This window comes from Myotis davidii, unplaced genomic scaffold (genome assembly GCF_000327345.1).
Source record: "Myotis davidii unplaced genomic scaffold, ASM32734v1 scaffold1193, whole genome shotgun sequence".
Lineage (NCBI taxonomy): Eukaryota > Metazoa > Chordata > Mammalia > Chiroptera > Vespertilionidae > Myotis > Myotis davidii.
Genome location: NW_006284331.1, coordinates 357,573 through 376,683, shown reverse-complemented (window position 1 = coordinate 376,683; position 19,111 = coordinate 357,573). Strand labels below are relative to the sequence as shown.

General features: G+C 35.1%; 1 protein-coding gene across 1 annotated transcript in view; it reads right to left on the bottom strand.

The window, feature by feature from the left end:
• Window positions 1–19,111, bottom strand: part of LRRC7 (leucine rich repeat containing 7) — a 380,912-nt gene that overhangs the window by 93,930 nt on the left and 267,871 nt on the right. The window contains exons 12-15 of the mRNA XM_006754436.1: window positions 11,835–11,964; window positions 10,666–10,781; window positions 6,009–6,078; window positions 2,932–3,031 (exon numbers count right to left, since the gene is read on the bottom strand). Coding sequence (XP_006754499.1) covers window positions 2,932–3,031; window positions 6,009–6,078; window positions 10,666–10,781; window positions 11,835–11,964 — 416 coding nt within the window. The remainder of the gene's footprint in view (window positions 1–2,931; window positions 3,032–6,008; window positions 6,079–10,665; window positions 10,782–11,834; window positions 11,965–19,111) is intronic.

Here is a 19,111-nt window from a genome sequence, read left to right as displayed (position 1 = left end):
ATTCCAGGGTCAGGGCCTCCTGCACATCTCCTACTGGGGATGCGCCTGCAACCCAGATACATGTTCTTGACCGGGATCGAACCCTGGACCTTTCAGTCCGCAGGCCGACGCTCTATCGACTGAGCCAAACCGGTTTCAGCATAAAATGTTTTTAATAGAGCTTAGTACACTATGCAAACAATGGTGATAGGTACTACAAGCAAATACAAAAATTTTTTAAAAGGGAAAAAAACAAAGAAAAAAAGGGATATAAAGAGAGAAAAGGAAAAAAAGGAAAGGAGAAGGAAAGTGGTAATAAAATTCCCTTGATATTTGTTGCATGGTCTTTAAAATATATATTAAAAAAAATATACATATATATTATTGATTTCAGAGAGGAAGGGCGAGGGAGAGAGAGAGATAGAAACATCAATGATGAGAGAGAACCATTGATCAGCTGCCTCCTGCGCACCCCCTCCTGGGGATCAAGTTCGTAACCTGGGCATGTGCTCTTGACCAGAATCGAACCTGGGACCCTTCAGTCCACAGGCTTATACTCTATCCACTGAACCAAACCAGCTAGGATGGTCTTTTAATATCTTAACACAATTCAGGTTCCCTAAGTATACTTTAATTATATATTGAGGTTGGGAAGTTTCCAGTGTAGAGAATGAGCTCTTCATAGGACAAAAATAATAGTTGGACTAAACATTTTTAAATATTATCTGTTTTAATCTTTAATCATCACCTGAGGGCTGCTTAGAGCATTGATGGCGAACCTTTTGAGCTCGGCGTGTCAGCATTTTGAAAAACCCTAACTTAACTGGTGCCATGTCACATATAGAAATTTTTTTATCTTTGCAACCATAGTAAAACAAAGATTTATATTTTTCATATTTGTTTTATATATTTAAATGCCATTTAACAAAGCAAAAACCAACCAAAAAAATGAGTTTGCGTGTCACCTCTGACACGCATGTTATAGGTTCGCCATCACTGGCTTAGAGAGAGGAATCGAGAGAGAGAGAGAAAGGCATTAATTGGTTGCCTTCAGTATCCCAGGTATGTGCCCAGACCTGGAATCGAACCAATAACCTTTCAGTGTACAGGAGAGGCTAAAACAACTGAACCACTTGGGCCAGGCTTATCTTTTTAATCTTCACAACAGCACAATGGTAATACTAACATCACCCTCAATTTACTAATGAGAAAACTATATCTGAGTTTTAAGACTTGCTCAAAGTCATGCAGTTTCCCTGTGGTGTATACAGGATCCTGTTCCATGTCTGTGTAATTACAAAGCCCATATTTGTAACTACTAAACTGTGTCTGGATTTTATAAAAGGTATTAACTATATAACAATGGTTTTGTAAAGTGTCTAAGATTGCACCATTGTGTGTGTTGGGGGTAAGGTGGAGTCGGGGTAATGGAAGGGAGTTTATTTTTAGGGTAACGTGAAAAATTTAGTCTTTAACATGAAGGTCTAAATGTGTCTCAACTTAAGGGAAAATAAATGGCTTATAAATCTTTACATCAAATTGTTGGCTAATGATAATATCTTGTTTTTTGTTGCAAGGTTCTGAAAATTCACTTAATACACGTCTGCCTGAAAAACCAGAGGGTGAGTTGCTTAAAGTTCAAGAAAATTGTTCTAATACTAACCCTTCTTTCCAAAGGAAACTAAAGCAAAACAAGGCTAATTCCTTAACATCACCTTACCTAAGTAGATCCTCCTCACTCCCTGTAACAAATTAGAAATTTAATCTGTGAGACTGGATCTCAGAAATAACCAGTGAATATAAGGCAGTTTCATTTTTCTTTACATCTTTTTAAGAGAAATATTTTGATAATGTAGGGATATTAAAATGTAAATATAAGTAAAGGTAGATGAATAAAACATAATTCTTATAAAAGTCTTTTCTTATATCATCTATAAACACGGTGGCTTTTCTTTCACAAATTCAAAAGATCAATTTTATTAAAGTCTGAAAAATGCATATTAAAGTGACTCTTCCCTTATCCTACTTCTGTAGGTCAAATATGAATAAAAATATCCTAAAATATTCTGAAATGATTCATTTATGTTCATATATCAAAGACTAAAGATATTTCTTATAATTATCCCTGATAATGAGAAATACATATACCAATAATTTATTTTAAAAGTTAGTCTCATTAAAGTGGATTGAGTGAATTTAACTGACTGGTGGATTAAAGTGGATTTACTCTTTTAAGAATGACAGTGACCTAAGACTAGAAAATGTGCAGGAAAGCCTGTGCTGTCGTGGGCTAAGTGGCCTATGCTGAGTTCCAAATTGTAAAGGGCAATACTGTTTTACGAGTAAACACTGTATGAATAATGTGGCCATAGGATAGAAGATTTAATTATTGGAAAAGGTTTAGGTTTTTCAAAAAGTACTCCTATCATAATTGCTGATGTTGTTTAGGGGAAACTCAACTTGAAAAAGAAAGAACAGCCATCATTTGCAGGTCATCTTTTTGTGGTTGACTCTTAACATGAAATAATTTGGGGCCTGGGATCATTGGATTAAATGTTTAAATTTCGTTCATGAAATTAGTGAACACAGGAATTAAACCAGCTTTCTGAATCTTCCTTAAGATCTGACTCTTCGCTCATTTCAATGAGCTGGGTACCACATTTGGTCAACTAATCCTGGGCCTTGTAATCCCTCAAGAGAAGAAGTTGATCCTAAAAGTCAATTTTCTTATGACAAAGAGAGAGAGTTATGTTTTTGGAATCTTACTTAAAATACTATAGTGTGAAGATAAGATTCATACTTAATAGCTAACCTCTAAAAATGATGTAAGTCATGTAATGATCGTTATACCCTTGCCCACATGTTAGTATTCCTGGCCAAAAATCAGAAGAAAATGATTCTCTTTGGTCCATTATTATATAAGTTTGGGAGACATCTCCACTGACAATTTACCTTCATCGCCACGAGGTTGCTGGGGAAACATGTAGTTAGTCAATACTCTTTGCTTTGTTTCTGGATGGGCTTCAGTTTGTAAAGGGATAAGGGCTTTGGACTGGAAGCAAAAAAACACACACATATAAATTAGATCAATAAGCTAGCAAATATGCAGAATATTTATTTTATGTATGATAATGATCAATAGTCTGGACTCAGCAAGCTAAATGAAAAATTAAAAGAAAAGCAAGGATAAAGTAATGAAACTAGAAATTATAACATAAACTAAGACTATTGCTGGGAATATTTTCAAGTTCTAAGGTATTCACAATGAAATGTTCTTTTTCTCTAGTATACTCTTTTACAAAATAATCCATCCTCACTGAGCAATGTCAGTTTCAATCCTGAAGAGACCCAAAAATGTATTAAATTGTTTAAACTAAGTAAGCTTTTGGTATGGCTCTATATATCCATTCATTTTCAAAAGCTGTTGTCCAAAAAGCACCAAATGGAATTTGCTATCAAATTCATGCTATGCAAGATAATCAATGAAATTAATTAGGTTCAAGCATAAGCATTTATATTTGAGAGCTATTTTGTAACCAAAGACAGGTTCTTAATACATTGACCTATGGATGGTTATGTATCATTCTTTATTAATTAATTTGAGTTCAAAAATACTATTATAAAGGGGTTTAGAACTCTGATACATATACTACCAGAGGCCCAGTGCACGCATTCATGTACGTTGAAAGGAAATTAATTAGAAGGTGGCCAGCGGGGTGGGACTGGGCTGGATATGCCCTGGAGTCAACCTCCTGTGGTCCCTCCCCAGCTGGCCACACCTGGGGTGGCGCCAGGGCTCAAAGGGTGTCTGCGGAGTGAGTGGGGTCCCTTTGGCAGGTGGGGTCCCTCGGCCTGGCCTGTGGGGATCGGGCCAAAACCTGCAGTCTGACATCCCCTGAGGGGTCCTGGAGTGCAAGAGGGTACTCTGCAAAGTTGCTCTCAGCAGCTCCTGTGTTGAGCATCTACCCACTGGTGGTCAGTATACATGATATCTATCTGCCGGTCACTTAGCTTTTTATATATATACACTAGAGGCCTGCTGCACGAAATTTGTGCACTCTGGGGGGTGGAGGGGGCGGTTCTTTTTGCCAGGCCTGCGCCCTCTCGCAGTCTGGGAGCGCCATGATTGATTGCCCTGCAGAGGGAGGCCCTGCCCACTGCCGCTGGCTGGGTAGCCTGGGCCTCCCTCTGCGAGGCGATCATGGGGCGATGGCGGGGTTCCTCGAACAATCGCATCACACCCGCCTTGGCGGTGGCAGTCAGTGCTGGGTTGCTGTGGCACCCGCAACCCAGGAGGGACCAAGAGGTCAGCAGTTCAGCCCGCTCACCAGTACCCGCCCACCCGAGCTTGCTGCACACGCAGCCTGGCATTCGGTCGTCCATTCAGTTATTTTGGACATTACAGACCCTGGCTCTTTATCTATTATAGTGGTTCTCAACCTTCCTAATGCCGCGACCCTTTAATACAGTTCCTCATGTTGTGGTGACCTCCAACCATAAAATTATTTTCGTTGCTACTTCATAACTGTGATGTTGCTACTGTTATGAATCATAATGTAAATATCTGATATGCAGGATGTATTTTCATTGTTACAAATTGAACATAATTAAAGCATAGTGATTAATCACAAAAGCAATATGTAATTATATATGTGTTTTCTGATGGTCTTAGGTGACCCCTGTGAAAGGGTCGTTTGACCCCCAAAGGGTTGCGACCCACAGGTTGAGAACCACTGATCTATTAGGATAGATATATATGAAAATATACTGGAAATTATCATTTTATCTAATGTTTTAAAAATTGGCTTATTTCATGACATTTATTAATAGGAATGAAGCTCAAAGGGATTTGGGATATCAGCTTGTCTCATGAAACTGAGTCAGAAACACATTAAATCACTGTTCTAAAAAAAATTAAATGATGTAGTCACTGTTCTGTTTATTCTCTACAAGAATAATAAATCATGATATTAGGGGATTTTTTTTCACAACGCAAGACTGAATAGACTGTTCCATTACCATAATTCACATGGATTCCAGAAAAGCTTTATTTATAATGATATACTGATGCCTTGAAAGATCTGCAGTTCATTGATAAGATTTGAATTTGAATGATAATCTAATATTTTAGTCAGTAGATGGAAGAAAGTGCTGAAATAACTATAGAAGCACAAACATTATTCTTACACTTACATGCTACACTTTGTAAAGGTTTATTTTAATTTTTCACAAAAGTAGCCCAATACCTAGAAATCTGAACAATGCTGTTTTCATGCTCAGGAAATGATGACAAACTAAATTCAACATGATTTTTTCCCCCACTTGGCTATTTGTATTTTGGGATAAGTGTTTCAAAATTTTAGGATTATAAGAAAAAAGTAAAAGAGGACTAATAAACAATGTCAAAATTGTCTATCATCAATTTTTCTGGTGACAAATCAGATGTCTTCAACTGTTTCTTGTTACTTTCCAGTTAATAAAATTATTACCAATTATAATCTAACTTCATGAGAAAAGAAATATCAAAGCAATTTTACAGAAAATACTGATAATAATTGCAAAAGATACCTGCAAATTTCTTGAAGTTCTAGAAATAAGTTGATTATAATTAAAAATATGAGAAAAAAGGAACATAGAGGATAATAATTCCCTCTTGTGGGGATTGTGGTAATAATTTCTTATTCTTTACTTTCAAAGGTATAATTAAAGTATGTCCTCTAAGGACATATATGTGCCATCTACAGCTAAAATGCTATAAAAATGATCATTTTGTATATTAGATCTCTGAGAGTGAAATAGATACTAAATTGAAGCATTAAAAAAGGTTGGGAATTATAGTTCTATTTTGGTGCAGCAATGAAATACATATTTGAATTGCTACCTTTACAAAAATCTCTCCTCCAGAAGATAAAGAATCTATATTTTATACTAATTGTCAGAGGTACCTATTGTTAAAAAAGTTAGTAATTCAAGTTTCAATTATAGTTCATTTTAATAAACAAAATACATCAGGTAATAAAAGTTGTTACCTGATTGTCAGAAAGCCACAAAGCTGCAAGCTCCTTAAGTTTGGTAAATGAGAATGGTAAATTCTTCAACCTACAAAAAACAAGAAAATTTTAATGGTATGGGTACAGATGGATATAGTTCATTTTGATAAAGAATTGTTTAAAATACTGTAACATTGATTTAATTCTTCTTCTCCTAATTCTTTCTCCATTGAGTAGCCTGAGCTATCTTTAAAAAGTAAAAACCTCCTTTTCACACACTATAAATGCTTTCCCTTGTAGCTAGGACAAAATCCAAAATTTCAACCATGCCTTTAAGATCTTACAAGATCTGGCCCCGAGTCTCTCCATAAGCTTCTGCTACTCTTTTCCCGACTGACATCAGCACCACTGGCATTTTCTCAGCCTGCTATGAAGGTAAGCCAAGCTTATCTCTTTCTCTAGCATATTCTTTCTCCCAGAAGTCACTTGACTAAATCCCACATATCCTTTAGCTCTTAGCTTAAATGCCATTTTCTTAAACAGGCTTTTTCTTTATAAAATAATATTTTTTTTTATTGATTTCAGAGAGGAAGGGAGAGGGAGAGAGAGATAGAAACATCAATGATGACAGAGAATCATTGATCGGCTGCCTCCTGTATTGAGCCCACTGGGAACTGAGCCCACAACCCAGGCAAGTGCCCTGACCTAGAATTGAACCATGGCGTCTTGGCTAATAGGTTGACGCTCCAACCACTGAGCAACACCAGCTGGACAAGAGGCTTTTCCTTGACTATTCATTTAAATTATTTTTCCCAATCTAGTCACAAAGCACCTCATATTTTTCTTCCTTAAACATATCACAGTTTGTAATTATATATTTATTTTTGTGATAAAAACAAACAATTAGATAGCCTCACAAAATTGTAAACTGCATGAGGGCAAGCGGATATGTTTTTCTTACTACTAAAAGAATTTATAGCTCCCAACATTATTTTGACTCCTGAAAGTATGTTTTTAGGTTCCTTCAGCATTCATACATTGTGTGAATCTTTAAAAATGTCATTTTGAGATAGATGAAGTTTGGCATCAACTTCAGTATTCAATAAAAATTATTTGTTTAGCTTTCTTTGGCTCCAGCCTTTGGAAGGCCAAATAGCCAAATGTCTACTTCAATACACTATCTGACATTCCTTACATTGTGCATGATCAATAAATAGTGATTATCATGACAGCTAATCAGCAAAGTATTACAAACAAGGCATGCCAATGGATTTGTTATTTTCTTCATGTTCACTTTTGAATATAGATAAACATTTTAGATATAACTTATAATGAAAATTTCCTTACATCTTTAATATGCTGAAATTCTATTAGCCAATTGATGAATAAATATATTTTGATAATGGAAGTGGAAAATGTTACAATAATTAATAAGGATTGTGGGAACTAATTTTTGTATGTGGAAGCAGTTAAACACTTTCATATAATTTAGTAAATATGCAAAGCTATTGAGAGCCAAAACAAATACCAACAGAGTGTGTATTAGCTAAATAACTTTAGGAAGAATATAATAACCTTTCTGAGATTAATATTTATAAAACATAAATGATAATGTAAAGAATGAAATATATTAAATTATATCATAATTCTCTTTTTATAGACTTGTTATACTAGCATTTATAACATTAATCCAATTTACTCATAAAAGCTGTTTCCACTTTTTAGTTATTTAATTTCATGTAAGTCAGAAACTATCAAGTAAGGTCTTACGAGGAGAATTTTTTGAACCATGTGGCAATGAATTAAAAGTAGAATATAAAGTCACCTGCATCAATATTACATGAGGGGAAAACTCTCCAGAATAATATACAACAACATCCATGATAAATCATTGCCAATCTAGCCATGAATGTGGAGGATGAAGAATGTTAGTGAAGGATGTTACCTTATTTTTCCTTTCTCTTTCAGTTGTTGAAAGTGAGCCTTATTTAGTACCACAGAAGCTGTCTTACAAATCTATTTTATAATAGATTTTTAAAAATCTTATCATATGTTAAATATTGAACTGGAATAATTGTGACTTTTGGATAGCATTTCATATTTCATCTTTTATCTAAGCAGCTACTTTTCTGATGACAATGTTCAACTTTGTCCTCAGCTTTGGGAAATATTAATTTTAATCTCAGGTTAAGGTTTGTTGAGTAATTCATTAATTTAAAAATATTAATTTGGCTCATACTATGTTTCAGTCACTGTATTAGGAGATAAATTAAGCTTACATTTCTGGCCTGATAAGTATTTAAACTTCTAATATTATGAAATTCCCAGTATTTAATTCGTATCTTTTATACTAGCATTCAACAATGTGTCTGTTCCATGGTAGGAACTTAAGTATGCTATATTTGTTGAATAAATAGCTCCATTAGGCCGAAACCGGTTTGGCTCAGTGGATAGAGCGTTGGCCTGCAGACTGAAGGGTCCCAGGTTCGATTCCGGTCAGGGGCATGTGCCTTGGTTGCGGGCACATCCCCAGTGGGAGATGTGCAGGAGGCAGCTGATCGATGTTTCTCTCTCGTCGATGTTTCTAACTCTCTGTGTCTCTCCCTTCCTCTCTGTAAAAAATCAATAAAATATATTTAAAAAAAATAGCTCCATTAGTAGTCCTTCCAACTTATGGATCTTTTAAAAATATTTGATAAGTATATTTTCTATTTCATCATACAGATTATTAATGTATAAAAGTTGAGCAAAACTAATATTTAGAAGAGACTTCCATAGCTCATCATAAAACTTCCCTCCAGGTGACAATTATGGAGCTTGGTTTTATTGGGGAACTGTAATGGAATTCACTGGAACTCCATCTTCCTATGATATACCCATGACCTATTTCTCATCTTACAAGAATACAATTAAAAATGTTTGAAAAATGTCTTGTTGAAGATCAGGTATAATATTCAATGCATTTCCCTCATTTTCCTGCCTAGTAAGGTAGTCAAAACAGGAAACAAGACTGGTTTGACATGACTTACTCTTGTTGCGCCAAACTATAAGGCTTCCTTGTTATCCTGATTTTAAAAATAAAATCCCAACTCTTTTAATAAGATGTTTTATTCTCTTATATGGGAATATTACTGAGCTGCTAAGTGAACGGTTTTTGAAATTCACATTATCATTTTTTTTCTTAAACTAACAAATGAGAAATTGCACACTTAGTAAACTTTCAGAATCTGAACATTCTTCATCCTATCTAATAAAAGAATAATATGCAAATTAACTGTTACTTCACAATGAAGATGGCAGCACCCACAGCCAATAAGGAGGGAATATGTAAATTGATGTGACAAAGATGGTGGCGCCGGCTGGAGCCATGGAGCTGGCCAGAGAGTGGGCAGGAAGCCTTGGCATCCTGGGTCTTTTTTTTTGGCCTGCAAAGTAAGACAGTTGGGCCTGAGATCAGCCAGCAGGGGAGGGAAGTTAGGGGTAATCAGGCAGGCAGGCAGAGGGGTTAGGGGAAATCAGGCAGGCAGGCACGTGAATGGTTAGGAGCCAGCGGTCCTGGATTACGAGAGGGATGTCTGACTGCCTGTGGGATCAGGCCTAAACCAGCAGTCGGACATCCCCCAATGGATCCCAGATTGTAGAGGGTGCAGGCCAGGCTGAGGGACACTCCCCCACCCCTGTGCATGAATTTCATGCACCAGGCCACTAGTTACTTCATAAAAGCTAATCTTGACAGTTTTGTTGCAAAGTCTCTCAATTTCTCATATTATTATTATTCTGATGGAAACATTGAAAACAAAGAGTTCAATCATTCTATTGCATAGTCACTTATCTTCTTAGAAACATCAATGATGAGAGAGAATCATGGATTGGCTGCCTCCTGCACGCCCCCTACTGGGGATCAAGCCCACAACCCAGGCATGTGCTCGAAGAATTGAACTGTGATCTCCTGGTTCATAGATTGATGCTCAAACACTGAGCCACTCCAGCTGGGCTTTAGTCAATTTTTTTTTATCCTTTCCTGTTTATGGACAATTGTGGTGAAAATAAAGATGAACTGCACTTTTACTTTTTCTTTTTACCCATCAACCAATATAACACCCTTGTCACGTCCTTTATTTTTGGTCTATTCTGAACATGACTAAATGACTATTTGGTTATCCTTACCATAACATAAAACCCTTATGATTAGTTAGGATTAGCTTCCTGGCAATATATTTACCAGCATTTAGGTGCTGTTGACTATATACATATTGCCAATTTAACTTACTGGAGACATAAAAATATACATGAAAACATATATGTCTGCATACATATATATATCCATGCATATCATTTTATTAATAAATTTTGTAGGTTTTTATTTCAATTATTTTTCACATCTTTATAATATTATGCTTTTTGCATATGGGAGGATTTCAGTATATAAATTTGAGTGTATAAATTTTATATAATTTTAAAATACAATATAATATATGGTTTTAATATAATCAAATAATTAAACTTCGAAATATCTTTTTAAAAATTATTTAGCTCCTGGATTTTATAAATGGATATTTGCATATTTGCATGACACTTGCATTCCTATAGTTCACACACATTTTACATAGAATATGTTTCCAAAATTATTAATAAGAAACAATAATTTGCTTATAGTAGGTAACTAATATGGGATTGTGATATGTTACAGAAATACCTGTTGTCACTCAAATTTAAGACTCTTAGTTTCTGCATCTGTCCAATCTCTTCAGGAAGAAATTCCAGTTTATTGGAGCGTAGAGACATAACTGTTACATTCTTACAGCTACCAATCTGTAGGTAAAACAACAAAAAGGAAAGAATCACAATGTAGATTATATTTTTATATTAATTTTTATAATTTATAAAACAATTTGATTGACTTACATATTTCCTTATCACTTTTAAGATCCTCTTAATATGTGTATTAAGTTTTATAATCTCACTCTTTGAAATATGTATATCATTATTTATATATTGCTTTAGATATGAAGGCAATGTACATCTCATATTCATTTACATATTAGGAAGGAATAATTTCCTTTATAATTTTATTATTAGAACACTTAATTGTTTTTATGTCATATTGATTTTGCCCATCCAAGCGAATAGTAACATATCTATGTTTGTAATAGATCATACATATTCAAATGTGAAGTATTGTTGACATTTCTTTGGTAAAGTTAATTTTACTTCATATTACAATGGTTTTTGTCATTTTTACTTATAATTTTGAGCTTTAAAATGATATATGTAATACCTTAATCAATAAAGAAAAAAAACAGAAAATAAATAAAATGATATATAGATTATTGCTCCATTGTCATGGAAGTGTTTTGTAAAAATGTTGAAAACCTACTTCACGCTTTTTCCTTGACATTAATAAATAAAACTTCTGTTTAGAGATAAAAACTAACAGAACCTCTTGGTATATCCTTAAACTAAAATAATATTGTTAGGCAACATGATACTTTAAAAAATTATTTACATTAAAAATCTTTCACTTCAGGAATGGAAATATAATGACCTCAAAATATTTATTTCTTTTCTTAAGAGCAAAATATATAAATTATTCAAAATTTTGTTCCTTAGCATTAATTAGTGTACAATATTTTATTACTTTTCTTTGCAAGCAATGTTTAAATGCATTTTCTGGGTTGAATATAAGAACTTATCACTTGTCATTTAAAAGAGAATGATTAACAAATACATACACGTATACCTAGACAATTCCTATGACTATTCAAAACTCAACTCATGAATCTAAACTGCCTTTATATTTCTTAAGATTTAGTCTTAAAACAGAATCATTAAAGGTTAATTAATAGAAACAAGTTCATTCCTCACTTCTCTGGGTAATTCTGGAAGAAAATTCTCATCGACTGCTAATGTTCGAAGACTATGAAGGTAGCCAACAGTAGGAGGTAGTGACTCCAGTTCATTACAGCTACAGTCAAATTCTTCTAATAAAGATAAACTGAAAAGATAAATACATTAGTTAGACATTTTAAAACATCAGATGGCAAAAAACTTTTGAAAAAGCCACATGTTTAGATTCAGCAAAAATGTTATTTATCTAGTGACTGAATAATTTATATAATTTATTTTATCAGGTTAGCCAAGTGATTAAATACCATTTAATAAGTGGTTCCATTTGGTAAAATAAATATAGTTTATTTTCCCCCTTTCTAAATTCACCTGTCATTTAACGGAACCATTGGAAAGGAGAGATGGTTTTGTTTGTTTGTTTTTAATACAACATAGGTGCCATTTATAGTCAGATGTTCATAAAGTATGTCCTTGGAATAAATATATATAACTGGCATGGGTAGGTAGAAGGGTATAGAGGGTGGGCCCAAGAAAGGGAGAATAAAGGGGCCAAACGGTAACAACAAAATATTGATAAAATGATAGGTATTTTGCTAAGCTGATATAAATAACTCATAAGAGGAAGACCTGGAAATACTGAGCATGTAGTCTTCCACAACAAGTCATGGAAATAGAGTAATGGCTGCTGCCTCTGGTCACAGTTCTCCAGTTTGTCACAACCACTAGCACTCCATATTAGCCAGCTTGACCCCGTATCTACAGAAAGGACTCGTCTGAATGCACTTTCAAATTATCACCAGGGAACCAGACATTCCCATGGCTGGTTTGAGACAGCCGGGAAAGTAAGAGGGCCTGGCACAGAGGAGGCACTAGCTGTATTTAAGTTGTCAGTGATGTTGTTGTTAATATTATTACACTATCATCACTACTCATATCATTGTTATTACTGTAATAGGAAGGAACCCCAAGGGGGAAGATCTTGCCCTCGCAAAGAGGAGATTGAATTAGAGTTGTCTGGACTAGATTGTAGAATCAGCTTCCTTTTTTATACCTTGGAACTGGCTGGTCTGACTGCCATTTACTCTCCTCATTTAGTTTCACAGAAATAAGCAGGTGGGTTTTTAGTCAGTCAGAATGGATCTGTACTTGAGCTCTGTCAATTGCTAGATGCATTATCTTGGGTATCAGAAAATAAAACAAAAACCACAGCTCAAAAATCAAAGCTGACAGGCAAAGGGACATAGCAGGGAGGAAATTCACTGAGTAGTGCTCTGAGGAGGGAAATTAAGTGCCCAAAGGAGGAGCTAGCACTGGGTTATGCTAATTAAGGATTAAAAATGTGCATTATGTAGAGAGTGAAATGCCTTCACAAGTCTGTGTTCAAGGTAAATCAAGTCCCATTATCCATGGATCAAGAAAGAAATGAGTTCAGCCAGGTCAAGTCTGACCCTGACCAAAGTAACTCACCATCCATGGTCCTTAAGCGCTTCAACAGGTTAGAACCAGATGAGGTGAAACAGCATTCCACTTTGAGTATTATCTCTTCGGCAAGTGCTGCTTAAGTGAAATTTTTTCTTTTGCACAGACCAGTTCTATAACTTTTCTCTAATCCTTAGTTTCTTTATATTTGCAATGAAGATATGAATATGTCTTGCCTCCTGGTAGTTGCTCTGAGTATTTCATGAACTATTGTAAGTAAAGAATCTAGCACAATACCTGCCATAAAATACATACTCAGGATATATGTTTTCTTTGTATTAGTGAACCCTCATAAATTTGTTTCTAAATCCTTTGAAACCCTCACATGCAGGGGTGGTCATGTCGCTGGATGCCAGGTGTGCATGGCTGTGTGACTGTGGGGTGTGTGTGTGTGTGTGTGTGTGTGTGTGTGTGTGTGGGCACAAGGATCAATGTACTGGGAAACCCATAACAGTTTATTTGTTTCTAAAAAAAAAAGTCTAGCACAGTGTCTTACACATAATGCACTTAATATTTGGTAGAATTTGTTAAAAGACATTTGTATCAATGGCTTGTTGTCATGTACTCAGCAAGTGGTATTAAAAGTACCAGGACTTTTTTAAAATAAAATTGGTGGCTGCCAGAGGTGGAGGTGGGAGGTAGGCAACTAAAATAAAATCTTCCAGGAAGATATCAAAGAATTAAACAATTAAATATAATTAAAGTATCTTATTTTTTCTTTCTTTCATAAAAACATGTCTTGAAGTTAAGTCTTGAGTCACACTGTAAGGCAGTCCTTACTTCCTATAGTTCTGAGAGGCACACATTTCAGTTATTATGGCTTCATGAAATAATATTAGCTCCTTAGCAACATGACTCAAATTTAAGTTACCTCATATACGGTGAGTACCTGAATAAAATATAAACTTCACTGCTAACTCTTCATTCCAGAGTCACAGTATAAATAACAGGTGTGCGTCTGAACACTGACTAGTCACGTTTCTTCTTTCAAAGTCTGTCAGTGATCAGTCACTGCACAGTGTTAACCAGTTCACACACAGACTGTAAATCACATTGCTGTGTTGCTTACATGTCAGTCAGCAATACAGGGATACTACAGGCACAATAATGGAACATTTAAAGCATGGCTACCATTGGATAGTATTCTTGGTTGTCATAATTCTTTGGGGTATTTAAATGAAAATGTGAAAGTTTGATTTTATCCCCAAGAACAACATTAATCCAAGCAATGGACAGAGGAATTATTTCAACTTTGAAAGCCTATTATCTTATGCAGGCTTTCGAATAGGCTATCGATGCCACAGTTGAAGACCAAGCATTATGTTTAGCTGTGTTTTGGAAGAAATATGACATAAAGCATACAACTGAAGGTATTCAAGCACCATGGCAGGAGGGAACAGCAAGTAACATGGGTGCAATATAGCAGAGACTTTCAGCGCATTGTGCAAATAATTGTGCAGAATTCAAATCAAACATAAATGGAGTTGTAGAAGAAACGGCTGACTGCTGAGGTTTGCCTGCCACTATTGGAGAGACTAGATATGCTGCCAGTAGAACTTAGCGGAAGCAAACCTGTTGACATAAATGAGGAAGGTGGTTGTGATGAAAATGACGTCCCAGAGGAAGTGACGCTGGGAATCAACTTCACCTTAAAGGAACTCTCAGAGATGTTTCTAAACATTAAAAGCACGAAGGATAAGTTTGGAAGCTAACCCAAGCTTAAAAAGGAGTATGACCATTCACTGCCACTAGAAAAAAAATGTTCACTTCAAATTATAATTTACATGATGAAACGAAGGCAAGCGCTGTTCAAACTAATCTTGATAGTGTTGTTTTCTTTAAAAATATATACTTTATTGATTTTAGAGAAGAAAGGAGAGGAAAAAAGATAGAAACATCAATGATGAGAGAGAATCATTGATGGGCTGCCTCCTGCATGGCCCATATTCGGGATGGAGCCCATAACCCGGGCATGTGCCCTGATCAGGAATGAACTTCTTGGTTCATAGGTCGATGCTCAACCCCTGAGCCACACTAGCCAGACTTGATAGTTTTTTACAAAATAAATAAAACATCGTAATTCTTGATGCTCCTAATGCTTACAATGACAGTATACTAAATAAATATTGGCTTTACTAGTTTTTCATTTCCCTATACATTGATAACCAACCGCACAAGTTTTTAATGTTTTGAAAAAGGTTTTGAAAGAACTTTTGAGAACAATCATAGTTTTCCTCATGGACTGTTTTGCACAGTTTCAGGTTGCAGCATGCTTGTTTTTATGGTCTCCCACTACTGTGCAAAGCAAGAACTTCCTGCATTAAAAGACAACATTTTTTCTATACCGTGGATATACTGAATTCATAATTTATAGCCTGAATTATTTTATATCTCTGAGATACAGAGGAAAGCTATTAGGTGCAAAACACACATTCTTCAATGATTTCTGAAATTCAAAAGATCCTAATTAATAATTTAACATTCCAACTGACTATTGATGGCTATCTTGTTAGAAATCACCTAAGGTATTTTTATTCCAGATCTATATAAATACAGTTGTATCACATTTGGCATAGAACAACTAAGTGAAAAAATACTCAGACAGAGGAAGACCACACCATATAATCTCATTTATATGTGGACTCTAAAGACAAATAGGCAAACAAATCCAAGAAAATCGATACAGAGAATGGATTGGTGGCTGTCAGAGGTGGAGGTGGGAGGTAGGCAAAAATGGGTGAAGGCAGTCAAAAGGTACACATTTCCACTTATAAAATCATCAAGTCTTACAGATATAATGTACAGCATAATAACTACATATTGCATTGCATATCTGAAAGTTCTAATCACAGGAAAAAATTGTAAGTATGTATGGTGACACGTTAATCAGACTTGTGATCATTTTGAAATATAAACAAATATTGAATCATTATGTTGTACTCCTGAAACTAATGTTTTATGTCAATTATATTTCGATAAGTAAAACACATTAATTATTATACTTTGTGCAAACAAACAAACAAATCCTCGCTGTGGCAGTGTGGTTCCATTGGTTGCACATTGTCCATGCACCAAAAGGTCACAGGCTTGATTCCCGGTCAGGGCACAGGCCCAGTTGTAGGCTCGATCCCCAGTAGGGGGTGTGCAGGAAGCAGCTGATGAATGTTTCTCTCTCTCTCTCTCCCCATCTATCTTTCTCTATCTCTAAAAATATCAGTAAAATATTTTAAAAATGCCAAAATTTCTTTATTTTGAAGTTTTATCTAGTCTATTGTACCATTCAAAGTGAAAAAAAGCTGCCAAGGAGGTATAGAGTACAATAAAGCAATGTTTCCTAAACATTGTTCATTCATATGTTCGGCTGTACATATGAATTACCAGGTGAACTTGCTAAAATGCAGGTTCATAGTCAGTGGTTTGGGTTATCCAGTGACAAGCTTCTAGGTGATGTGGATGCTGCTGGTCTTGGGGCCACACATTAAGTTGCAAGGCTTTAAATAAAGCCCTTGAAATCATTTTAAGAGAAACATTTAAACACACACACAACATATCAATGATACTTAAGATCCATATAAATATTATAAGAGTTGTATTTAGTAAGGCTTTGCTTTTCTTCAGGTATCAGGACAAAGTGTCAGAACTGGAGGTAGTAATGCTTGAAATTAAATAATAGTATCAACTTAATTTTCTAAAAATATTCTCTACATTTTTCTCTACTTTAGTTTCCATGAATTAGTCTTGGTTGGGAAGACCTTACTGTCTCATTAACCCTCAATTACCTAGCTAATAGGGAAGAGGTACTGTGAATATATTACATAGACAATCTATAATTTCACTTTAACATCATTTATGACCATTAGAAGCCATTATATCTTATATTAATGTAGATGCTAATAAACATAAAATTAATGGCTTTGGGCTTCACTTTCTTAGTTCACTTTTAACTCTTACGCTGAAGTGATATAATTCAGTGGAAAATATTCAGACAGGCTTGAGTTCCAATTTTAGTGTGACCACTTAATAACTGAATGAACTTTACTATGAATGCATTTTTCTTCTGTAAAATTGGTTGGTAATGCCGACATTCGTGAGGATTAAATGTATGCTAAACCTGTGGTATAGATATAGTGCTCCATTGAAATGTCATAAGGTAGAAAGGTACCTAAAAAACACATTTTGAACAGTCTGTTTCTGAAACATGTAAAAGTTTTCCTGTGATAGTTTTCTTTTTAAAAAATCCTCGCCTGAGGATATGTTTCTTCAAATAGATTGTTTTAGAGCGAAAGGAAGGGAGAGAGAGTGTGAAAAATATCGATGTGAGAAACATCATTCAGTTGCCTCTCATACATGTCCCATCAACAAATACAGAAACTTAGGCTAAGAGAAGTTACTAGATTTCAAAGCTAAGCTTTTGAATATAGTATTAATGGGCCTTTCACTACATAAGAAGGCATGCAAACCACCAAACCTGGTGTCTGGTGCAATGTGAACACACACAAAAAGTTATTTATTGTTATTTTCATTGCACATTCAATTCTTAGGGCATCTGGCACTCCTAGGCTCAACAAGAAAAATAAACAATTTTGTAAGTCACTAGAGGCCTGGTGCATGAAATTCATGTACTTGGTGGGGGTCCTTCAACCCGGCCTGTGCCCCCTTGCAATCTGGGAGCCCTCGGGGGATGTCCGACTGATAGCTTAGGAAGCTGACAGTCAGACATCCTTAGGTTTGCCGTGGAGGCAGGAGAGCTGTGAGCCTGGCTTCTGGCTGAGTGGCACTGCCCCTGTGGGAGCACACTGACTACCAAAGGGCAGCTCCTGCGTTGATCATCTGCCCCCTGGTCAGTGTGCATCATAGCAACTTGTTGTTCCGCCTGTTTGGTCGATTTGTATGTTAACCTTTTATTATATAGGATTGGCAAAACAGTCATGGAATCTATTTCAACTCTGATAAATATTGAAAAATGAATTCTTTTAGTAGCTTTTAATATTTGGGCTACTAAAGTGGTTAAAGACAAATCTAACATATGGAAGCATTCTATGTGCAGAATGAGAATAGTTTTGGTCACTATAGCTGATGCACAAAGTCTTAGATGGAGTGGTGCATAATAAAATATAGACTATTCCACTATTCATAAAACACTTTCTGCATGTGATCTGGGGTGCCATTTAATAGGATCATAATAAAATTTCAACCCTAGCCCTTGAACTAAACCTCTGATCTATCATTTCTGAATTTTCTAAGGAAAACAATAATAGTACTTAATTATTATTATTTTTATTTCATACAGATTTCTTATTAAAGGGTACTATAAAATTTTAGAAATTTAGTCTTTTTTTTTGCCATATGTGTAGGTGCAAAACATTTGTATGCAGAAGCTATCATTTAAGTGAGAACATAAGTTAGACAATAGTTGTCATAATTTTACTATCTAATCCATGGTGTGATATAGAACAGAAATCTTCAAAATTTTTTGTCTTAAAATCCTTTTACATTCTAAAAAAGATCACTGATAACCCTTAAGAACTTTTGTTTATATGCTTTATGTTTATTGGTATCTACCATATTTTAATTTAAAACAGTAATTTTAAAAATATTTATTTTTTGTTCTTAAGTAACAAGAAAAAAACAATGACATGTTAATATAGGTAACATATTTTTTTTAATATATTTTATTGATTTTCTACAGAGAGGAAGGGAGAGGGATAGAGAGCTAGAAACATCGATGAGAGAGAATCATCGATCAGCTGCCTCCTGCATACTCCCTACTGGGTATGTGCCCGCAACCAAGGTACATGCCCTTGACTGGAATCGAA